At 35.9% G+C, this 25,635-nt stretch overlaps 1 protein-coding gene across 11 annotated transcripts in view; it reads right to left on the bottom strand.

Annotated features, from left to right (window-relative positions):
* FRYL (FRY like transcription coactivator) overlaps positions 1-25,635 on the bottom strand; it is a 293,684-nt gene that overhangs the window by 52,900 nt on the left and 215,149 nt on the right. For all 11 annotated transcript variants that reach the window (XM_082390370.1, XM_082390379.1, XM_082390377.1 and 8 more), the window contains 17 exons: positions 24,362-24,557; positions 23,570-23,694; positions 21,881-21,938; positions 19,468-19,559; positions 17,069-17,241; positions 15,388-15,548; positions 14,726-14,836; positions 13,741-13,895; positions 13,323-13,422; positions 12,057-12,225; positions 8,545-8,804; positions 8,030-8,170; positions 4,866-5,034; positions 2,976-3,060; positions 2,337-2,449; positions 1,225-1,375; positions 448-551 (listed from right to left, as the gene is read on the bottom strand). In XM_082390370.1, coding sequence (XP_082246496.1) covers positions 448-551; positions 1,225-1,375; positions 2,337-2,449; positions 2,976-3,060; positions 4,866-5,034; positions 8,030-8,170; positions 8,545-8,804; positions 12,057-12,225; positions 13,323-13,422; positions 13,741-13,895; positions 14,726-14,836; positions 15,388-15,548; positions 17,069-17,241; positions 19,468-19,559; positions 21,881-21,938; positions 23,570-23,694; positions 24,362-24,557 — 2,363 coding nt within the window. The remainder of the gene's footprint in view (positions 1-447; positions 552-1,224; positions 1,376-2,336; positions 2,450-2,975; positions 3,061-4,865; positions 5,035-8,029; positions 8,171-8,544; positions 8,805-12,056; positions 12,226-13,322; positions 13,423-13,740; positions 13,896-14,725; positions 14,837-15,387; positions 15,549-17,068; positions 17,242-19,467; positions 19,560-21,880; positions 21,939-23,569; positions 23,695-24,361; positions 24,558-25,635) is intronic.

Genomic DNA, 25,635 nt, shown 5'->3' with positions numbered 1-25,635 from the left:
TGTCAGACGGAAAAAGACAAACACTGTATGTTATCACTTATAAGTGAAATCTAAAAAATAAAACAAACTAGTGAATATAGCAAAACAGAAGCCGACTAACTGATATAAAGAAGAAACTAGTTGGTTACCAGTGAGGAGAGGGAAGCGGGGGGGCAAGGTAGGGGTAGGGAATTAAGAGATACAAGCTACTGTATATAAAATAAATAAGGTACAAAGGTATATTGCACAGCACAAGGAATGTAGCTGATATTTTATAATAACTATAAATGAACTAGAATCTATAAAATTTTGAATCATTATTTGTACACCTGAAACTAATATTATAAATCAACTCTACCTCAACTAAAAAATAAAATAAAATGCAACGTGTAAAAAGCAAACAAACATACTGACTTTCAATTATCACAAAAATATAAAATGAAGGAATTAGCGCCGAATATGTATTACCTATAAAGATTGCATGAAGAAGAAGATGGAGGTAGCTTCCCCATTCCACCTTCACACTATGATCGATAATGAGATCCGTCAAAAGGATGACGGCTATGTTACACCTATGACAAACAAGAGCATTATTCATGTGTCACTAGAGTAAACCTAGAGAAAACCTTATGCAAATTACTTAAAGATTTTAATATTGTCTTTTATGGAAAAAATACAATTTCTCAAGAAAAAAAGAAGAAAAGAAATACAGCTGAAGAAACCGTTACGTGATAGTTTTAGATAAAACCTATCTGGCTAAGGGCTCCTTGAAGTCAAGGGCCATATTTTCTTCATCTTCAACCCTAAGGCCTAGCACACTGCTTGCCACATAGTAGGTGTTCAGTACATGTTTGGTACATTAATACATTTCAAAAGAATGCAGTAACTGTTCTATTGTGATTTTTGCTAAGTAGACATCAACTTAACTCAATTCAAAATAATAGTGCCTACTACCGTAAAATAATATTTTTCAGATGTAGTAACTGGGTCCCAGAAAGGTCAAGTAACTATGCCAGACACCCAGAAAAGCAGCAGCAGCAGAATTAGATTTAGTAATACTAACTGTAAACAGTGAGAAGTGTGAGTTTTTAGATTTCTTAAAATCTAAACGCACGGATCGAATTTGTTGCAGTATCAAAAGAAAGAAGGTTGCTTATGTTGTGTGTTGTCAGACAGCGTAAAGAAAGCTGGAAGTGTTAAGCAGTGGTTTGGCTCATATGAAATAGGAATGACACTGTGGTCCACCTGTGAAGAGGTAATCCAGGTGATGACGTTTCAGGCAAGTAATCCACCAGTGGTGACCAGCAGCCTCCAGCTGGTGGGAAGGGTAGTGGCTCTCCTTCATTATGCTCCATCACTTTCAGTCGCCAATTAGAATAAAGTGGCATTGAGTCACCTATCAAGATAAAATGATCTCATTGTCTACACCATCTACTTTCCGCCAATATAAGCAAACTCTAGTAAGACACCAACTATTTATAGCACTGGAAAGTGATAAAAAGAATTTCCCACTATTTGGACATATGTTTGCTAGGTAGACATGGGTACAAATATTATCAGATTAAGCAAATCAGAGAGAGAAAAGAGGTATCAATTCAGGTTCCATCCTTTAAATCAAAGCAAAACTACATGAGCACTTCATCATGATTCCACAATTGATGTCCAAGCTATGAGACCACATTATAGGTAAAGCTGCCTTGTAACAAGGGCCTTCTGGTAAGTTACTCAGTTCTAAATTTCCTGAGATAGGGCCAACACAAACCCATCTTCAAAGGAAATCTGCTCTACCACAATGGGGCTGCAGGGTGCAGTAAGAAAGGTCATCAGGAAATGTGAGTTCTGTGTGACGTGGGTAAGTCACTTAACCTCTCTGGACCTCAGTTCCATCGTGTGCAAAATGAGGAGATTGGACCAGATCATCTTCAGGGTCCCTTCCAGTCTGAAGGCTTGTGCTTCTATTCTACCCTACCTTAGTGTTATAATGAGACTCGGACACATTATTCATTTTGCAATTGCGAGGGAGAACGTTTTAGTAAAATGTGAATCCCACGAAAGTTCAAATCTGTTAAAAAAAAGCAGCCTGTTGGTCAATGTTTGTTCTATGATGCTTCTTGAGAACCAATTCTTATGTTCCTTTTGATTTATCTACAGGGAACCTGTGCTTTTGAAACATATTTCCCCGACTTACGTTGCTTCTTAAAATCAAGACATTTCAGATTATGTTGGAACACCACTAGTGGCAGTTAAATACCCTTCTTAAAAACAATTTCCGGGAAGAATATATTTATTAACATTAATATAATGATAATACACCTTGCCATCGCAGTTATTAAAAAAAAACATTTGGAATGTATTACTTTTTTCTTCTTCATAAGATCCTCCAGAGCTGCTACTGTATCGAGATTCTAGTCTGTGATGTTGACGATTTAAATGACTGTTTAGTCCACTGTAGATGTCTAGGTGCACATAGCTATGGGAATGATCATTGAGTTAGTCACAGTCATGGTAAAGTGGTATTTGTACTTTATGTTTTACTTTCTATGCTTAAAAAAGAACACAGTACACAAAATACTAAAGTTTACTATGATATATATTAATTTCCACATTACAATTCAAAAGCTTAAGCTTTGAAGTCAATTATTTCTACCTGAAGATTTTTCTTAAATTGTTGTGATAATAATGTGCTGATGAAACCTATTCCATATAAAACAGGCAGAGTAAATATCCATTTAGAAAAGTTTAAAAATGTAGCAACACAAAAAGTGACTGACCATACTCTACCTATTCATCCATTAGTGCACATTAAAAAATCTAGCATGCCAGCATCTTTAATGTTAAAATAGTCAATGTGGAAAATTTCCAATATGGAAATACATTTCCTCACTAGAATTTTAACACAATGAAATATACATTCCAATGCAGAAATTGTCATTTATGCTGATGATAATCTGTATATGTCAAACTGACAGGTTAATGAAGAACAGAGAAGTACTTACCTCTCTTCAATATTCTCTTTTATGGGCTTATTATCGGGATTGCCATCCGTGGGAGCTACCATTGTATTGCTACTAGAAGTAGTTCCTGTAATCATAAATAAAACAGTATCTATGAATTTAAAGCCTAGGATAGCTCAATAAGAACAAAAGATTTCAAATTATAGATGTCAAAACTCCACTAAAATGAGAAGAAGGTGATTTTTAAAAAGGAATGTACTCTTAACGACCAAGAGGGTAAGGAGACAACAGCAACAAAATTATGGATACTGGAAAACAAATGGACAGGATGTAATCGAGTGTTAAGAAGGCTGAATCCAGAGCTGTTAGTGGAGGAAACAAGAAGCTTCCGTATCTATACTGCTGAACCTCCAAAAGGTCAGGAATTAGTGGCATCAAGTACCTCTGGAAGTAGAGGTTGAAGAAGGTGCTAAAAGTGGCAAGAATGGTTGAAAATCTCTTTCATAAGTAGCTGGTTCCCAAGATCTACCCCCCTGCCTCTTGTAACTGGGTAGCTCTCTCTCCTCACTTCCAGAAGTCTTTTCTGATGAGAGTATATCAGAGGACTTCTGGACTAGGGCACACCACATACAGGTGAAGGAGGAAGTACTTCACTGACGATACGAAGACTAAGTGAAAACATACATACATACATACATAAATTTGCCATTGGATCCCCCTGCACCCTTCTTACACCACTGGGCTACCAGAAGGCTTGAAGACTCTGTGCAAGTGTGTGTATGTATGGATTATATGTATTGGTATACACACACACACACAAACACACACACCCCTACACCTTCTACTCTAGGCAGAGGACTAGAAGAGTTTTCTCTGGGGAATCTGATTACTGCAAGGGAAAAGACCTATGTATACTTGTATCGACGAAATCATCATACAACAAAGGACAAAATAAGTTCTGTATATACCTACAGAACAACCAATCAACTTTTTAATATGCCTGTTAAATGAACTGTTTATGAAAAGACACATCCAGAATTGGTAGGCTTTCGAGGAAAGCTTTTACTAAGACAAACCAAAACAAAAACACAGTAATATAAAGAAAATAGGAACTTTCGCTGCTAGAATATTTTATCAAATATACAGAAGATAGTCCAACCATGAAACATGAATAGGACGCTCCTAAAAAAATTCTAATTAAAAAACCTCTCTTTGGAATTAAAAACATTCTAGCAGATATGAAAAATTCAATAGAAGCATTATTAGAAACCTCTTGGAAAGTATAACAAAAAGATGAAAATAGATGACAAAAATAAATTATAAAGATATAGTATGAGAGATTTCTAATTATACAATGTTATTAACATCACAAAAACATTTAATATAAACTGAATGGCAAAGAAGTTCATAGAAATTTAATCTACAATAGCCCAGATATTATACTGATTTTCAATGAAAGTTATTCCCTCAGCAACGTAGTTTCTTCAACTCGAAATATTACAATAACTATAAGTATATGGGTATACATAAAAGTATATACACTCATGTGATTGGATACTATGTATAATACATGCCCAAATAATTATAATATGAAATTACACAGTAATTTTCAATAAGTGAGCATTTTCTATATTTACATACTAATTATAGTCATTTTAAAAAAGCATTTGTTGTGTAGAGATATATAAATGTATATTCCAGTTCTAAATAAGTATGTAAGTATGCTTCCCTTTATCACATCATGAATCCTTACATTGTCAAACTTCTTTACTCATATGAGGATTTACTAAGTTTTGTCCGGTTAATTAGATATATGACTCATGTTTGCTTGTTTTCTTTATGACGATGTTTAAAGTAAACGCTTGCTAAAATGAACAATTATGGAAAGCTTCTCTTTTTATACAAAGTAGTCAGTTTTAAATGACTTCTCACCTGAGGTGACAGAAGGGATTTTATAGCTGGAAGTGATGCGGTAATATGGGGGATTATCCATGTGAGTGACGCCTGAACTGACAGGGTCGGTCAGCTGTAGTTCACTCACCAGTTCTTCTAGCAACTGCATTGTTTTGTCTCTACCTAAATATACAATAACTTTCTTCACCTGTCACAAAAGAAATTGTTCGGAAAAGAAAAAGCACAATTTTTATCTCACAAACTTGTCTTGAGACAAATTTTATCAGAGTAAGTTCAACTTTAAGTGGTAGATGAATAAGCACAATCTTAATTTGAATAGACACTGATCAGCAATCAGACATTAATCAGCTTTATAAGTACTGTTCTATCTTCCCTCTAACCCTCAACATTGTATCTAATTAGGATGACCTAAATGTATTGTTTAATGGTGTCCATAAAGTTATCTACTTCCTTTACCTTTTTGGGTTTTTTTTAGAAAAGCAAAAGATAACTTGCCTTTCTATAAATCAGTTTCTCTTTCAATGGAAAATTTCAATTAATATCATCCTAAGATTGTCCTCATATTTTTATTCAGCCAGCCTTCAAACCCAGGATTCATCATTTATTCTGCCTTCCCCGTTCTCTATATTCAACCAGCAGTATAGAGTGGCGATTAAGAGCGAAAATCTAGAACTAAACTAGAACTCCAACGACACAGTCTGGATTGGAGTGTAGATGTAACTTTTACTAGCTAGGCGATCTGGAAAGTTCCCCTCAGTTTTCTCTTCTGCAATTAGGGACGTCACCTACTCCATACGGTTGTTAGGATTAAGTAAATTAAAATTTATAAAGCACTTTAAAAAGGCCTAGTACACAGTACGAGTTAAATAAGTGAAAAAAACTTTTCAGTAGTATGCTTTATGGGTATGTTTTAGTAATATGTATTATTGAAATGGGCTGATCGGTTAGTAAGCGATCTCTCTTTTTTCTCCCTACTTTAATCCTTACTACTCAAAATGTGGTCCTTGTAGAACATGCATCGTCATCTGAGCTTGCTAGAAATACAGAATCTCAGGCCTCACCCTCACCTCCAGACTCAGAACCAGAACAAGATCCCCAGACGACTCACGTGCATACAGACATGTGAGAAGCTCTGTCTTATTAGATGACCCCCGGACAAATCTTACAACATGCTTTATCACATCATACCAAAAAATCTGATAACGGTTCCCTAATGATAACTGACCGTCCTCCACACAGCTCTTGAGCTCTCCAAGCTGTTCTATTTGCTAATTCTCTGTTCCCAAGTCCAGTCTCCTCTGACCCAGGAAACGTCAAGCACGTTTCTTCCTCTGTGCCTTTGCTCTGACCCAGGACCTCCGAGTTGACGCTCCTGACTCTAATCCTGTCAGGTCTTCAAGCCCCATCCCCGCTCCAGCTTCACTGCCTGTCCCAGAAGCTTTCACTGACTTTTCACCAACAGCTCTGGGTTGGAATTCCAGCTCCACAAAGATAGAGCTAAATGGCTGTGCGACTTTGAGGAAATTACTCTTCTTTCTACCTTATTTTATTCATCTGTAAAACTGCAGTAATCTTAGCAAGGTCACAGATTTCTTCCGGAAATTAAGTAATGGAGATGAAGTGCTTATACCGTGCCTGGCCACTAAGTAGTGCTTAAGAAATGACAATTAAGAAATTATTATTATTGTCATTAAAAATAGCTCTTTTAATATTTCTAGCAAATAGCTATGCCTTGAACTTCATCTTGGCTTCTTAGAATTATAGCTTCATGCCTGTTTCTAGTGCCAGCCCTGACTCACTCATTCATTCATCCGATTAAGGGGAAGATTCTATGTGTCAGGCACTAGTCCAGGCTCTGGCAAGAAGGCAATGAACTAAGCAGACCAAAATTCCTGCTCTTAAGGAGCTGACAATCCACTGGACTGATTGAGGCAAAAGTTATGAGCCAAAGAGGTAAAATATATAACAAGTTTGATGATAAATGCTAGGAAAATCAATGAAACAGGGAAAGGAAAAGAAGAGCGTACGTGTGGGGGGCAGGGCACTTGCAGTTTTAGACAAGATGACCAGCAAAAGTATCAGTGAGAACTGACAGTTGAGGAAACGTCTGAAGGAGGTACAGCAGTGAGCAATGTGGCTGTCTCGGACAGAGAGGAAAGTAAGTACCAAGGCCCCCGGGTGGGACGCCTGGTGTGAAAGCAGGACAGCAAGCGGGGTCAGCGTGGCTCAAGGGCAGGGGGCCTGAGGGAGAGCATTAGGACGTGCGGTCAAGAGGTAATGTGTGATGGTGTTGTTTGGTACCAAACACCCACCTTTCTCTAAGTGCTTCTCATTGAAGGTTAATCTTGTGACATGCCTTCAGAACAGTGCTTTCAGTAATCAAGTTAACTGGTTCGTTTAAAGTAGGATCCATAAGAACTTTCAGAGCAACATTCTGCAGAGCTAGTCTTCTGTGGACATACTTTAAGGAGATGCTACCATGTCACTGATAGCTATATCTACATATACACACGTGTGTTTGCGTGCATGTGTGCATATTCAGTTTAACCTTCATGTTTGATGGTTTCACGCTGTTCTCTTAACTTGAGCAGATTTAAGTACTGCTTTCCCTCTAGAAGGCAAAGACTTATATTCTTCACTGTATATCCCTTATCATGCTTTTCCTTGCTTCTAGAAGCCTTAGGGCACGATTCCACAGGCACTGAGCTCTCACTTCCCATCCTGCTCCAACATCCCAACGCCAACTCCTGATAGGAAACACTACTAACATCTCTCCACTTCCATATCACTTTCTCTCCAGTATCATCTCTAATCCTCCCAGACAGTGGTGATTCCAAAGTTATCCACTCTCAGGACTCTTGCAATTTTCCTTTGTAGCCCTTACCATGACTGTACTTTATTAACTTAGATTTATTCATTAAATAAATTAGGTGTAGGTTCAAAGAATAAAATCTGTAGCATCCATCAGAACCTAGAAGAACACCTAGCCTGTAGTAAAGCCAGATGATATCTGTTAAATGAATCAATGGATAAATCCATGTGCTATTTCCTGATTTTCCTCATCTTGGCCCCTGCTTTGCCTCTGCTGGTCTACTGCTTGCCCAGACTCTGACATCACAAGACACTGGGTAAATATATATATTAAAAAAATAAATAAAAAGGAAAGGAACTTGAACACATACGTAAGGCAAGAGGCTTGGTTCACTATTCACTCCACAAATGCTGATCAAAAAGTGCAAAATTATTTTCAGGTTTTTTGGCCAGCCATCTGCGAGCGTGGTCCACACATTCTCCACCTCCGACCAGGCCAGTTCATCACCATACTAGAGGCAGGAAACACAGCACACACTTTAGGAACAGCTGTCTTTTCAATATCTAACTTGCCATGTCATGAAATATTAGAAAATAACGCTTTTACAGACAGCTTTAATCTGTTCCACACTTTAGAGGAACAATCATTTCTTTCAACAAATCTAAACACAAGTATCATTAAGCACATATGATTTTAGCTCCCCCGCCCCCACCAAAAAAAAGATATTTTATATCTAATGAGAAGTTTTTTAAAGAAAGGAACTTATTGGTAACACATACTTGTTTGGTTACCACAGGATTATCTAATCTCTTTGTCTATTTCTAACCTGTTTACTCCTGACTCGGTAATTCTGTCCAGCAACTGCAAATACAAAAACCATGTTACCTTTGCTGTCATGTACATCAGATTATTCAAAACCATGGCAGTGGCTTGTGGGGATCCCCAGCCTTCTCCTCGTAACCAGCGCCTGCTCGTCACCATAAGTTCTCGGTCTTTTAAGGAATCATCTTCATCTTCATCATGCCGCCTTGCTGTGGGCAACGGTTTTAAATCCACCAACTCGATGTTGTTCATCCACGGTAACAGGTAGTGCAGCATCACTTGCCTCCCAGCAGGGTGAGCTGTCTGAATTCTCTGGCTTATCTCTGTAATTAAGAACAAGTCAAAGAGGGAACGACTGATGTAACTGTGGTTTTCCTTTGACTTGTAATGAATTTAAATTTAATTTTTAAATTTAACTTTTTAATTCTTAAAAAACAGCAAGCCAGATTTTATTCATTACATTTAAGAATTATGAGCACTGTTTCTCCTTTTAATGAATTTGACATTGATGACATCATAAAGAAAAGATAGCAGCTAACATATATCACACACTTACCTTTTCTATAAAATATCTCTGGCGGTTGAGAAAAATAAATGTTTGCACACTATTGGTGAGATGGTAAAATGGTGCAACTGCTATGAAAACAGTATAAGAGCTCCTCAAAAAATTAAAAACAGAACTATCATATGAGCTAATAATTCCATTTCTGAGTATGTATCCAAAAGAACTGAAAGCAGGGTCTTGAAGAGATATTTGCACAACCACGTTCATAGCAGCACTATTTACAATGGCCAAGAAGTGGAAGCACTCCAAATGTCCATTGATTGATAAATGGATAAACAAAATATGGTATATACATATAATAGAATACTCTGCAGCTTTAAAAAGGAAAGAAATCCTGTTATTTGCTACAATATGGATAAATGTTGAGGACATGATGCTAAGTAAAATAAGCTAGTCATAAAGCCACAAATGCTGTGTGATTCTACTTATATGAGGTATCTAACAGAGTCAAATTCATAGCAACAGAAAGCAGAATGGTGGTTACCTGGAGCTAGGGGAAGTTCAGGAAAAGGATGGTTACTGTTTAGTAGGTATAAAGTTTCAGTTCTGCAGGATGAAAAATTTCTGGAGATCTGTTTCATAACAATGTAAATATATTTAACACTACTGAACTGTACAGTTAAAATGATTAATATGGTAAATTTTACTATGTATGCTTTTTACCAAATAAATAAATAAATGTAATTATAAGATAAAAGGCAATCTTTATACATGGATTAATTTAAAGTGACCCATGAAAAATCTCACATATTTCGGTTTTATCTAGGGGAGACGCCTATGATGTGCTTATTACTTTTACATTCATCTCATTTAATGCTCATGTCAAACCTGTGTGGCAGACAGTCCAAGTAACTTGCCCAAGGTCAATGATCAAGTGGCAGAGGATTCAAATACAAGGTCGATTCCAAAGCCTGTGAGTTGTTTTTTTTTTTTTTTATAAATTTATTTATTTTTATTTTTGGCTGCACTGGATCTTCGTTGCTGCGCACAGGGTTTCTCCAGTTGCGTTGAGCAGGGGCTACTGTTCGCTGTGGTGCACAGGCCTCTCATTGCAGTGGCTTCTCTTGTTGTGGAGCACTGGCTCTAGGCACACAGGCTTCAGCAGTTGCAGCACGCAGGCTCAGTAGTTGTGGCTCACGGGCTCTAGAGCGCAGGCTCAGCAGTTGTGGCGCACAGGCTCAGCTGCTCCGTGGCATGTGGGATCCTCCCGGACCAGGGCTCGAACCCGTGTCCCCTGCACTGGCAGGCGGACTCCCAACCACTGCGCCACCAGGGAAGCCCAGCCTGTGAGTTTTTATATGCTATTTAATTTCCATAAATCACTTTAAGTACAAACCTTCTTTCTCCTCAAGTCCCGTTTTGCCCACTAGGTCTTATACCTATTTACTCATTAGAAGGAATAAATACGGAAGCATAGTGATTTGGAACTTGGCTCTGGAATCACACACACCTGGGTTTGAATCCCAGCTCTACCACATACCTACAGGTTGACCTAGGGCCAACCTGTCAACTTCTGATGCTCAACTGATTATTCTGTAAGAAGGTAACAAAAACAGTTGCATCATGGGGTTACTGTGCAAATTCAACACAGTACCAGTGAACTGCTCAGCCCAGTGCCTTGCACATATTTATGCTCAATTCTAACTTTTTACAAGAAGCCCTTCTGTTAATAGGTCAGTGTTATTGCCATGACTAAGAAATATTAGACCTGGAGCTCTGAAAGTAGCTGAATGAAGAGATCCTGGCCAGGGGGTTGTAAGTGCATATAGCAGCCGGGGCCATGGCAACACCCACTGCCATCCTGACCAATTTCATGACCTCTGAGGCTCAGAGGACTCCTCTGTTTTCTGTGCTGGAGCCTCCAGAAGAAGCCCAGCAGCAGCAAAATTAGTGTTGACAGTGGTTAGTACTTTGCGTTGATGACCAACCATGTCCATCTTGAAAGGGCTGTCAGGACTGTGGGAGCTGGGAAAAAGGAAGGGGCTGGTTGCTGCCATTTATCAGTGCAAACCAAGCACGTGAGCTGCTTTAAAAACGGAACGTTAGGAGAACTGAAGTTGTTTTTTCCCCACTCAGGTCAGTTAGGGATGGGAACCAAACTATCTCCACCACTAAAATAGGTACTGTGGAAAGATGTGCAAAGAAGGCTAAGGCTTCTACGCCTTGAGCCCAAATGAAGGAAAGGATCCACTTAAGAACCCTGTTATTCCCTGCATGCCAATTCTGGTGCATTTCTAGTATTTGGATTAGAACAAGATCGTGTTGCAGATGAAGAACAGAAAAACTAGCTGAGTGTCTTTTGTAAATATTATAATTAAAACTTTTCAGTTAAAGGATAAAGCACTATGGGGGCATCTGCAATAGTGTGCTCATTGGCCAGAGGTTAAGCTGGATGAACCCCCAAATTATCTTAAATCTAAATCCTGGGAGGCCCAGATATACAGGACATCTTGCCTGACACATAGACCTGATGTTTTCAAAACTCCTGGCAAGAATATTTGTTGGCCCACAAGGAAAGGAAACTGGACCAGAAAGCAATGTGGGTTCCTAGCAATAGTTTTGCTTAAGGCAGTGCAGGACCTTTCCCTAAAATTAGAGCTTTTACTTATAGAAAGAAACTTGTATCTCTATCCCTGTCCATTTTTATTATTAAAGACAGACCAATACACAAGATAAACTGCATACCAGAAGATTCAGGAAGTTCTATGTCTACTAAAGAAATACTTTTAAATTGCCTGTGAAGCCCCCTTCTACCTTTTTTTTTTTTAAAGCTGGGGTAAGGTGGAGAATGGAGGCCAAAGTTAGAATCCTTGCAGAGATTTTTAATAAGCAACCTCAGTATCATGGTAGATCAGTGTTAAGAGTTCATACTAAAGAAAAAAAATTCTCTTATATAAAGACGTGTTTTGTTTTGATTCAACCTCAAATTTCATATATTTAAATTTCCTAAAAGTAGTTTTTTTCAAAATGGTTGCTAAAGAAAAACTATTAACCAGTTGAATGATCATACCTGAGAATATGGCGAGAGTCAGCTCAGGATATGCCCTTGCTAATTCTTCGGACAACTGATAATATGAAACAGAATACAGATGCGGCAGAGGAGACAGCTGGCTGAGTACCCCATCTGTTCTCTGAACCTCCAATTTGTGAGCATAGCGAAACATCTTCGGTTCCAGGATCTACAAGAATGTAATCCATTAATTTAAGATTTTATGGGTCCTCTAAATTTCAGCTATAATGAAAAACATAAAATCTTCTCCCAAGAAATATTCCAGTTTAAAAGTTATATAGTTATATATGTTGTAAAGTTTTTCAGGTGCTAATTTCTAATTCCAAGAAATGTTTGCAAAAGATCTGTAACTCTTTACAAGGCTTTGCATTCCCTGTGTTGAATGCCAGTAGCATAGTTTGAAAATAACTTCAGCAAATTAATATACAATTACTTAAAGAAGATTACCACTTTTCCAGTTCAAAACTATGACTATATAAAAACATGTATACTTGAAAAAAAAATTCTTCAAACCTATCTTGTTTAATAACAGATTAAATATGGAATGTAAGTTAAAAATTCTTTCGACATTACACTATACAAAGAGCTACACTACTCAACTTTCTTCTTAATTATTAAAGACATTAGGGTATAATTCCTAAGATGGTCCCTACCAGCCTCAATACCACTTCAAACCCTTTGGAAAAATGTGCATCTCCTTGAATCCCATTCTTAACCCTTGGTTAGGAGTGAAGAACCACACCCTATTATCAATGGATATAATCATATATCCACACTTGATAAGTCAACTTTCTAGGTTATTTTCCTCAGTCTAATAAAGAAATATTATAAAAGGTTATCATAAAAGAGCTAATTACTTTTCACTTGATTCTCAAAAAAAAATTTGACTCGCATTATTCTTATCTGCTGAACAGAAATAGTTAAATGCACACATAGGCCTTAACCACTCAGTTTTCATAAGTACTCACACACACACACACACACACACAGAGGCACACACAGGTGAGCGGAAGGGGGGTTGCGGGAAGGGGAGGGGTATCATACATAATCCCCTACAGGACACTTCTGAGTAGTTTGCATGATTTATAGACTTAAATGACCCATATTATTTTACTCTTCTATTTCTAATGGTAATCAGGAATTAACACCATACCCCACTATTAAAAATAAAGCTGACTGTTAGCATACTTTCAAGGCAAGAATAGATTATTATGCTTCATTAAATCCCGAGCAAAACTATATTTTAATTAACATTTGTTTACAAACCTGTAAAAGCTGCATAGCAACTTCATAGATACTTCGAGAAGAATCAGCGGCTTTAAACAGTATCAGGTTGAGAAGCATCACCGTGTCACACTGACAATCCCTAGGGACAAATTTTACATGTTAGGTAAAACAATGTTTAGAGGCTTTCACACCAGTTAATAAACATGATATAAAGGGAAGGCTACAGGCATGCAGCTGCTAAGCCTATGAGATGACTGGGGTGTTTTTGTTTTTGTTTTTGTTTTTAAGGCAATAGGTACAACAGATGCATGGGGATCATTATCCGTATTTGGTTAAATTTTGTTAGCACTTAAGGAAAGAAAATACGGGTTCGTTATTATTTCTGAGTTCAAAAGGACACGTTTTCTCTTTTAAGAAAAGCTAAAAAAAATATGAAAGACAGTAGTATCTAGAGCACCTGTTCTGGAATACATTAGCTATGGCTTTAAAGCAGCCAGCTGCCACTCTCTTGGAACCAGTGTAACAGCGATCCACCGCCCAGTACATCAGGTTGCTCTGATCCGGGTTCAGCTCCAGCAGTAACGTAACTGCTTCACAGCCCAACTGATGAACCTAAGTAAAGGTCACAAAATTGCCCAGAACAGAGAAAGGGATATATTATTTGTCTACTCCTCTACATTTTAATTAAAATAATATAGTGCATATATTCACTGTATTGAATCACGAAACTCAAGCCTCCTTTTGTTCAACTCTTTCTCATTTTATTCAGCCAGCAGAAAAACCAACGTGGAAAAATTATGCTTGGTCTCCTGCTTTTTATATAAGACTCTTAGAAGTACAATTCTCTTCTCCAGCAGAGCCCCGGAGGTGGTTGATGAATATGAACAGTGATTAAGTGCTTTCAGGAAAGTGAGTTATTAACCTCTCCAGTTATTTTTATCAAGCTTTATTCTTGTTTTTGATAACCCAATAGAAAAATTATTCTGAGGGGAAAAAATGTTAAGTCCTATTTGAAATTGTGAAGTCTGTGTGTGTACAGAATGAGAGTAAGGAGGTCAAGAAAGAATGATTAATTGGAGAGTGGTCAAAAAAATTCAATTAAACATAGCAAACAATGTATTTTTCCATGGAGCTCAATGTATTCCATAATTAATATTCTTTTATTGACTTAGAACCCTATTGTGATATATATATATATATATACACACTACTGTATTAATCCTATAATATAAAAGGGAAATTAAAATTATTCAAGTGAGTACTAAATAAGAATTACAAATCTCGTAGTTTATGGTATCCTACTTAATTTTACATAATATATTTTTTTGCCTGTAATTCTAACCTATCTTATGTTAAAAAGACATGTTCAGTGGGCCATACAATAACTCTAAACAATGCAATGACAATTTATTATAGAATTTTAAGGGAACTGTCATAAGTACCTTTGTGTCCAGAGAGTCCAAAATGTTATCCAACCATTTGTACAAATATCCATCTGATGAAAGTCCTACATTATCTGCAACAGGGCCACAACATAGTACAGCAGACATAGCCTTCAAACAATAATATTAGAATTACATTTAAAACATTTAAGAGGTTAAATGTTGGTTGCTTAATGAGAAGAGGCAGGATATTTTACTCATGCTTATGTAGCCACAATATCGTTAATTTTTTTCTTTATAAAGAAAAGCAAAATAGTAACTTTTGAAATGAAGAAATTTACTATGAGTAGTATGTAAATATCGTGATACCAGATAAGACATGGAGTTTGAACAGTATTGGAGGAGAAGAGAAAAAAAAAAAGACCAAGAGAAAGTACTTAAGTAGGAAAAAAAAGTAGGTATTTCTTTGAGACAATCCTCAGTTCTTTAAGAGAATGGCTTCCAATTTTGGTAGATTCTGGAACTTTTTTGCATTGTATATTATACATTTAAATAAACTTACAGTATAAATGTTTGAATACAGCAGGCAAATGTATATTCTAATACTCTCAGGTACTCTGAAGAAATCCCTATCCTTTTTATAACACCAGGCACTGAGAGACAAAAAAATTTAACTCCACTCTTAACATAAGAAAAAAGAAATCAGATTTCTAGGTAAATACCTTTAGTGCACAGTACTGATGTCTGTTAATTTGCATATTTCTATCACTGTATCTGTCCAAGGGCGTAAACATGATGCTAAAAGGACCTGCCCAGTGACTGAACAGCATAAACAGACTGTGACGAAGGCTCTGTTGAGGAAAAATACTTCTTCTCTGGTGTACTGTAAATAAAAAATAGGTAGAAAAAATTATTTCCATTTCTTTTTTCCTTAATACGCATGTCAACTTCATTATTGAATATATATCATAAAAAAAGAAAGCAAAAGCTTTCATTTTAACCTACCGCAAACCTCCAGAGTTAACAGAAATTATTTATATATATGCAAATAACAGAAACAAAGTTGCAGTGTATGTCATCATGTAGTGCAGTGTTATGTGAGATTGCAGCGTTATATGAAATACGGCATCTTGGCATGCAGAATTTCACGGCACTCACAATGCTGCCTGAAGGCTGGCACAGAGCTGAGAGTCGGGACCCTGCTTCTCCCTGGGCTGTTGCTGGCTACATGGTAACCTTGCCGAAACATTAACATAACATACCTCTGGATCTTGGTTCATTGGTAAGAGAGGGCTTTGGACCATATAAGCTCTTTTCAGCTATAAAAGGATCATTACATGGAATCTTGATATACATAACAGACAACAGGGGAGCTGATCTACTTGTAGTAAAGTGTGAGGCCTGGAGCCCAAACCCATTCTGCTGCCCTTTGCTGCTGGTTTAGATGATTTCCAAGGATCCTTTCCACTTTAAAAACCTATTCTACAAGTTCTCTGCATCAGTTCTTGTGGAAGAAACTCAATAGTACCGTAATGAACCAATGTGGAAGTTGCAGACAAGTGCTGAGTAATGGACTAAATTACATCTTTACATCAGTGAGCTTCAGATCAGAAAATTTAGAGGAAAAAAATGCTCTTTTCCTCTATATAGCATCATTTGCCCCTAAAGTTCAAAATAGGTTTTCTGCACTTGAAATTAATGTATCTAAAGAAGTGCTTACAGGACCCTCCTATAAAATACAACCATTGTCTTACTTTAAAAGTCAACTATTTGCATATACTTTTTAAGGTAACAAAGTAACTTTAATTCTTTTCTAGAAAGAAAAAGAAACATTTGTATTTACATTTTATAACCAAGGCTATAACCACATTTTTACACTTGTAAAGTATTTATGACTTTTTAAAATGCAATTGCACATAGTAATCTTCCTGCTGCCTCAACCAGTACCTGGCACATAGTATGTGTTAAATAATAGGCACACATCTGTTAAAGGAATCATGAGTCACATTGTATCCTTATTATACTCTACTTTTGTGCCTATACCCTTCTCCCATTAGTCAAATGTATCTTGTTAATTCTATTCTCAAATACCACTTGGAGCATTATGCTCTTCGCTCATTGTGTCTGGAACAAGTTTGTCCAAAGAGTTTATTCTACTGATTTCTTCAAATTTTTGTTAGTGTCTTGACTGTCACTGAAAACCTATGTTGGGTTGCTTTTTGATTTCTTGTCATTGATACTAATTCAAAAGTAAAACAAATTCTTGCTATCTGTGTTACCCTGACATAGTTTTCATATGTTCACAAGTTGCTTGTCAACATAGATTACAAAACCTCAGGGGGAGAAAAAAATACGATGGTCCCTTAATATTCATTAATGGTTTGAGGAGCTAAAAAATCGTACCTGGAACATTCTGAATGATATTCGCCACTAAGGCACTAAAATGGCATCGTATATCCTTCAGTGTGTCAGAGTCTTTTTCATTCTCTGCTTCCAGGAGTTGTCTAGTTAAATCTACATATTCCAATAAAGTGTTGTTGAGGAAATGTGTTTCACTATCAAGGCCACCGCTTGCACTGAAAATATTAAAGAAAATACATGGTAAAGAAAATGTGATTTTAAATTATAATTTAAGTCAAAATAAATTCCTAATAATCAAAATCAGAATAATATATATTAAAATTTGCATAGTCGTAGCACTGTGCAACTTATAAAAAAAATTGAATGAACAAGATTTTGCCTTACTGAAATATAAAAATACATGGTGCTTCATAATCAAGGAACTGCAAATGTAATTTACATTATTCATTTCCATATCCAATTTCAATCACCTATTGTGAGCGCTAAATGTTATTTTCTCTCCATCAAAATATATTGCTTTTCAAAATAAAGAAATAAGGAGACACATGGGGTAGGGAGGTTCAGTTTAGAAGGTAGAGAGAGGAAAGACTAATCCTATATGTTCGCATAGTTGCCCCGCATATTCATATTATGCCTTTAGCATAATCAATCAAATATCCATTAGGTACTTATTCTCAGCAAGATTCTGGCATAGGTATTACCGGGGATACAAAAATGTAAGAGAATTCAAGTAAGAGAGCTGGTTTTCAAATCTTCTATTTAGACTTTGGGAGTTGCCCCAAGAATCTCTACAGTAAGATTCTCTTTGAGGCCAAGGTCCCGGGCCTGAAGCCTACTGACTGCAAGGGGATCGTTTGATTAGAGTCACAAGTCCTGGATTCCAGTCTTAGTCCATCAGTTATTAAGCACGTGACCAGTAGCTACTTCAGAGCATTTTAGTAATTTGGTTAACTTCTCCTTGTTATATTTGAAAAATACCTCTAAAATGTATGACTTTAAATATGCCTTTCATAGCTGCGAATAGTTTTTTATAAATATCCTACAGCCATGAAAATAAGAGAAAGGAGCAACAATAAAAATATGTTGAATGTATTCACTATGAAATTTTTTCCTTTATTCCTTAAACGAATGTTTTTTAAACTCTGGGTCATGACTTCTTAGTGGCTGGGAAACCAATTTAGTAGATTGTAACCTGGCCCAGAATAAACTCTGAGTACCTACTATGAATCAGGCACATAGGATCGATTGGGTGAACAAATTAAAGATCCCTGCTGTCTTGCCATTCAGAATTCATCTTTTTTTCCTTAAGCAAGAAAATAAAAAGTCCATAATAGTCCATAATAGGTAACTTTATATTGATTTCTCTTGGGGGAAAAAAAAAAGACAAATCCAAAAACAAAACATGCAACTGTGTTACTAACATTACATTAAAAGCAATCAAGAAAAAAAGGATTCAGATGTGTATTAGGTTAATTTTTTGCATCAAGCTCAGCAAGTGTCAAATTCACTTTGGCTAAACTTCCACTGTTTTATTTTTGTGGAGGACAAAAAAAAAAAAAAGTGATGTTTCTTTTTTCTTTATTTTCATTTGCTTTTCATTTACTATAATAGTAAATCAATGGTTTAAATTCTCTTTGATTAAAGCTATATTTTGAAAGCACTTGTCAAAAGCACTCGATGCTAAATATGAAAAGTGTTAGGCACACTGAGAAAAAATGATCAGGACAAATGGTAAAGTAACAATAAATACAACACTTGTTTGATTATTACTATTTTTTTCTTCAGGATCTTTTTTCAGTTATCTTTTTTGGAAATGGTCAGGTTTATTTTTTTTCCCTCCTTCAATGGTCATGCAACAACATTACCTTCCTAAGGAAATAGTTATTTCTCAACATAAAGCTGATGGAATTTTCCTCGAGGGGATAGTCTTAGTGTCAACAATAAGCTCAGGTTTTATGTTTTTTTATTTGTAAAGGGTGGAAACAAGAATTATGGTTTTGGATTTCATAATTTTTCTCAGCACAATAGATTAATAGTTGATTGAAATAAATCTGCAAACCTTACAATGTTTAGCCTTTAAATATATGATTTTTACAACTCCAGAAGAAATAGATCTTAAGAACAAGGTAAGACATAGATCAGACACCAAAAGAAAAAAAAAAAAGGCTACTGTTCACTTGCCTAGATAACTAGATCCCCCAAAATATTAAAATCATAAGAACATTACACCCAATTTTTGCCTGAAGCAGTATGTACCAGTGGTAGATCTTCAATACATTTTTTAGCCATGGGTTAATGTACCAGATGCATCTTTGGTAAATAATGTTTATAGTGGTACAGATTTTTTGTTGTTGCAAAGGTGCTTTTCTGTATTTCCTTAAAGAAAAATATTACGGTCCCTAGTTTTAAAAAAGTTCTAAAAATCAAAATCCAATACTGACCTGTGACTAATGACACCGGCATCTGCCAGCAGTTCAAATATTCGTACCAGTTGTACTCGTAAAATATCTCGACGCCTGCGTCGTTTCATGTTCTAGTCCAAAGATAACAAAGATATTAATTAAAAAATCCTTCAAGGAAGTTGACAGAAAACTTGCTGGCGTAACTTGGAAAGAATAATGTGAATGTCTTAGAGTTTGGGGGGGTCATTATTTTGCTTGTGCAAGGTAGATTTGGGGCACTCTGGTGGCTATTGCATCAAAAAGGTATGTGTGGATAGTTTGAAATTAACGAGCCAAATAAAATCAAATGACATTTTACGCAGTATTAACACTTACGAGGGGAGAAAATAAAATTCTACACTTTACAGTTACTTTTAGGTCAGATTTGCTAATCTGACAACTTTAGAGGAACTGAAACAGTTAGTAAACTGTTCCCTTTGGATGGTAAAGAATCCCTAAGATACTCCCAAATAATACGACAGAAGGGCAGGGAAAATATCACAAAGGGGACTGAGAAACCCCACAGATTTTGCTCATGCCATGGTTTTTCACTTAACAATTAATTCTGACACACAAAAATACAAACAAAAACAAATTTCTTTGATCATCATGGCACGAATTAATGTTTGTCTTACTAGGGCCAAAGTACTAATGCCTAGGGTAATAGCTGTAACAACTTGATTCTGCTTCTAACAGAAACTCATATAATGGTAAGATATAATTAATCTCCTATAGCACTTTCTTCTATAGCTCATTATGTCATTTATGATATAATTTTCATAATACAGAGCAATTAAAAATCAGTCATTCACTTCCATGTCCACAATCCAGTTTTCTCCCTTCCAAAAGCAGGCCAATTTGTGGGTAACCAATTCATTAAATTTACTGTTTCTTTTAGCTCTTATGAAGTTTGCTGCAATTCATACTGAATGAAATGGGTTTTTAACCGTCTTTGAGGATTTTTGCAAAGTTTTAGTCCACCTGTTTTCATTTTGTGTCCATAGAAAGATTGTGAGTCTAATGCTCTCAAAATATATCACACCTTCAAGGCACATCACTGTGCATATCTATTCACCTGCTAAGATGACTTTTTGCCCTGAAATTTGTTAAGTACAAATACTGCTACTTAATTTTATTTCCAATTCCACTTCGCTCTAATAAATCATTTTTGCACTGTAACCACACAATCATTCTGAAACAAAAATTAATCAATTACAAAATGGAGATACTATCACTACTCCACAGGGCTGAATTACAAAGGAGTGAAGAATTACAGACGCTGTTTTAAGGTCCCTATAAAAAGTAGCTATTGTCACCATCTCCCTGTCCTGCTAAAATTCCTCAGAGGATCTCCAACATTAATAGCAGTGACTCTCATTCAACGTTCTACATCAGACTCATCTAAGGTGCTTAAAAAAATAGATTTCTGAGTTCTATTCCAGGGATTCTCATTGAATAGGCCCAGGAATCTATAATTTTTAGCAAGCTCTCCCGGCTAATTCTCACATTCCACTGCCATATGGGGCACTGCCACTGGTCTACTGGATAAAGCTGAAACCAGGAGCCTTTCATAAGATAGTTCCTTTTTTGCTTTCCAGCCTAACATTCAGTCACTTTCCCCATAACATAATTACAAAGAAAAATTTGCCATGTCCAAAATTTTTAAATAAAGTTTGCAAATGCTGTTCCTCTACCTAGAATGTCCTTCCCTTGCTTGTCCACTGGGTAATATGCTTCAAAAATTCACCTCAAATGTCATGCTTCACCTATAAAGCATTCTCTTACACCACAGGCAGAATCAGAGGCTTTCTTCTCTGTAGCTCATACAACCCTTTATCTATGACTTTATTTGAGTGCAGAATAATTGTTATAATTATGGATTATATATCATCTGTCCCAAAAGACATGTGGCTTCTGAAAGGTGCTCTGAACCTGATGTGTAGATTTGGGGATCTAGACCTGGGCTTGGTAAAACACAGCCCTCAGGCCAGATCTGACCCACTGCTGCCAGTAACTATAAACAGAGCTTTACTGGACTATAGAGCAACACGCACTTGTTTAGTTGTCTAGGCAGCAAAACTGAGCAGCTGCAACAGAGACAGGATGGCCTGCAAAGATGGAAATACTATCTGGTCGTTTACAGAGAAGGTTAGAGGGCTCCAATCCAGACTCTGACCATCCTAACTTCAGGTAGAGCAATTAAATATCTGCATTACAGAATGGGTTTCTGAGTAAGACCTCTTGTGGGGGGGGGGGGGGGGGGAAGAGTTCTACACATTTTTAAAATGTTGAAAACTGCACTAGACTTATTTACTTCTGAACTTCTAACTTCTGTTATATTGTACAGAATAGAGAAGCCAATTTTAAGTGTTTGCCAAATAAATATTTAATGCTAGAAAACTACACAGCTTACCTCTGGCCTTCGTTCAAGTGCTTCTTTAATTATGGGATGTAATTCCTCTATTAGTTCCCTAGAAGAAAAATGATATACATTCATTTAATTAATAGCTAAATATATAATCTGACATGTAGAAATATGTAAATATTAATATAATGATGTAAACTAACAAGTGTTAACCCTAATCCTACTGTTTTAAACACAATTTTTATTGTTTTTTTTGTTTGTTTGTTTTGTTTTGGTTTTGGCCACACCGCCCAACTTGTGGGATCTTAGCTCCCCGATCCGGGATCAAACCCAGGCCCTAAGCAGCGAAAGTGCGGAGTCCTAACCACTGGACCCCCAGGGAATTCCCTGTTTTGTTTTGTTTTGATTGTGAAATAACATGCTCTCTGTAGAACACTTGGAAAACACAAAAAATGGTATAGGCCACTTACTCTAATTTGTAGAGATAAATACAATCTATTCAATCATTTTCAACCCACATACATTTTACATAGTTGAAACTCTAACATATATAAAATAGTATCCCTTTTTCTTTAATTAACACTAGCATAACCACTTTCACATGCCATTAATTAATTCATAATGCTCTAGTATTGATAATTTTCCTAACCATATTCAGTTATTACTGTTTCATTAAATTTTATCTAACTTTTTAAATAAATACTGTCCAGTGAACATCTTTGTACATTAATCTTTGATTTCTGATTATCTCTGTAGGATTAATCCTTACAAATGAGATTAATGGGTCAAAGGGTATGAACATCATGAAAATAATCTTTTTGTTGTTTTGCTTATATTCTGATTTTAAATTGCAAATGTACTCATTGTAGAAAATTGGGAAAATACAAAAAAATAAGAAGAAAATAAAATCCATCCACGATTTCATCATCTACAGAAACTGCTGCAGACATTTAAAGTATCTGCCTCAGAATTGTTTCTATTTATAGGGATTTGTTTTTTAAGAAATTGAGATCATTTTTGTATCTCATTTTTTCTATTAGCACGATCGTGTGTTTACTTGTCATAAAATTACCTTCCAACACTTCATTTATAATGAATGCTATCCCACACCTACAGACATATTACAATTTACTAACCTATTCTCTGTTGTATATGTTATCTTGGAGACAAAACATCAAACATCACCCCATATCAATGGAGGACAACCTCAAAAGAATAAAGTCAGGATCCATCAGGCAATAACAAAGCAGAAACTCAGGCAAAAAATGAAGAATTTGCTTTATGACTATCAAAAACACCAAGAATAATATAAAATATGTACATAAATATTTATTTTAAGAATAGTCATTCTCTTGAACAAGAAGGGGAAAAAAACTACAGTTTTAAGCAACAGATCAAGATTATAAACTAACAGAATCACTGTATAAATAAATCAGGTAGGAAAATATTACAAATTTACATGGCATTTTATAATTTCTAGAACGCATTTATGTATAATATATATTTGATTTCCATAATCATTCTTTGAAGAAAATATGGTGTTATTTACTCACTCAAAATGAGGAAATAAAGGCTCAGATAAATTAAATGACCTGTTAAATGTTAAATGGCTAGTTAGCTGGTAAAAGTCAGGACTGATATGCAACTATCCTGATAATAAGTACTCTACCTCACCTTCTCTCCAAGTAGCCACATTTGCTATTTTAGGGCATAGAGAAAACCTGCAAAGATAATTACCTAAAAGCTCCTGGGTTGGTCCTGCCAAGACCTAGAACAAGGGATTCTGTGATTTCCATGCTCTCAGAGCGCATCATTGGAACTATATGCTTAAACAAAGATGAAGGGGATGGGATGCCAATAATCTGGAAAAAAAATATTATATTTATAGCAGCCACTAATGATAGTACATCCAACTAAATAATTTGACATTTCAACAGTATTTGGCAAAGGACAATGGATAGGTGACATTTTAGAATGAATGTCATTTCAAAATTCACTTGTGGTATATACATAATCTAAAAAAGTTAAATGATTTATCCAATGGCTCACTACAAGTTCATTAATGGAAGTGGGATTTGCAGGTCTCTTAATACCTTACAGACACTCGTCATCATATAATAGGCTGACTCCATCAGCCTATTTCTTTCGATCTGTAAAAATGAGTAAAAAAATTACTTCTAAAAGAGTCATCAGTGTTAAAGTTAGACACCCAGGTGTTAAGTTTTGTCAATTTCCTCCAACTACCTGATAATATTTTGTGTCATATCGTGAAGACTATGTCACTATTCTTATCAAGTTACTTGTACCCCGACATAATCCAGGGAAATTCTAAAAGAAAAACTTTATGTATTATTGATTCCAACTAAGAATCCATAAAAATAGTAATGGGATTTCTTGAACTATTTTCAGTATTAGTCCAAGTAACTAATACACTTTTCAACCAAGTTATTTTATTGTCCTGAAAAAGAAATTTTAAAACATTATTTTTATGCTGCCATTTGGATTCAGTGGCAGATGCGGAAAACTTACTTTAGAATCAATGCTGTAGCCACTATCAGGGGTGGACGCCAGCGTCTCAGGAGGAGAGCACCGCACGGAACCCGCAGATGCTGAAGACGCGGTGGAAGTCGCCGCGCTGCAGCAAAGGAGCAGGTAGTTTCTCCACAGGCCCATGTATGAGTCACTGCCTGTGGTCGTATTTACTTTCTTAGCATTGATGGGGCTACTGAAAAAAAGAAGAAGAAGAAAAACAGGTAGACATAAATAATACATGTTTTGGAAAGTTTTTTTTAAAACTAAAGCTAAATTTCTATCAATTTAGGGGAGATGGTTAGCATAAAGTTTTTATTACTACCACTGAATCTTGGTGGAATAAGATATAATGAATAAAATATTAGACTGAAAAAATAAAACACATTATAGGATCATTTTAACATAATCTATTATTTCTGTGAGTACAGTTAATATTTTATCAGGTCACATTTTATAACTTGTTATACATGCTCAATGTAGGAAAAAAAAAGTGAAAACAAAATGAAAATCACCTTTAATCCTATGCCAAAATGAGCACTGTATAGTCTTCTACATATCTTCAATTCATATACATTAAAATAAAGGCATAAATACATCTCTTTAATTTATAAAAACTGAATAATATTGTTTCATTTGTTTTGTACGTGCTTTTTATACTTAACATATATATTTAAACATCTCCTATGTAAATTAATATACTTCCATGACATCATTTTTGATGACCATATGTTATATCATAGAGATTATCATGATTTATACGCCACACTTTCACTGTCAGATATTTTAGCTAATAGTAATTTTTCCCTATTATACACAACACTATACATTTGAATATATGCTTAATTATAATAAATGTTTTATTATTTTCTTGAGTAAATTCCTGAAAATGGAATTGCAGAGTCAAAGAATATCTACATTTTTTTTTTTAAACATCTTTATTGGAGTATAATTGCTTTACTGGTATGTTAGTTTCTGCTTTATAACAAAGTGAATCAGTTATACATATACTTATATCCCCATATCTCTTCCCTCTTGCGTCTCCCTCCCTCCCACCCTCCCTATCACACCCCTCCAGGTGGTCACAAAGCACCAAGCTGATCTCTCTGTGCTATGCGGCTGCTTCCCACAAGCTATCGGTTTTACATTTGGTAGTATATATATGTCCATGCCACTCTCTCACTTTGTCCCAGCTTACCCTTCCCCCTCCCCTAGAGTATCTACATTTTTAAGGCTTCTATCAAATTTCTGTTTTGAGAGATTAGACCAATAAA

The sequence above is a fragment of the Balaenoptera borealis genome, assembly GCF_965194805.1.
Source record: "Balaenoptera borealis genome assembly, chromosome: 4".
In the NCBI taxonomy this organism is placed as follows: Eukaryota; Metazoa; Chordata; class Mammalia; order Artiodactyla; family Balaenopteridae; genus Balaenoptera; species Balaenoptera borealis.
This window is presented reverse-complemented; position numbering and strand designations above follow the sequence as displayed.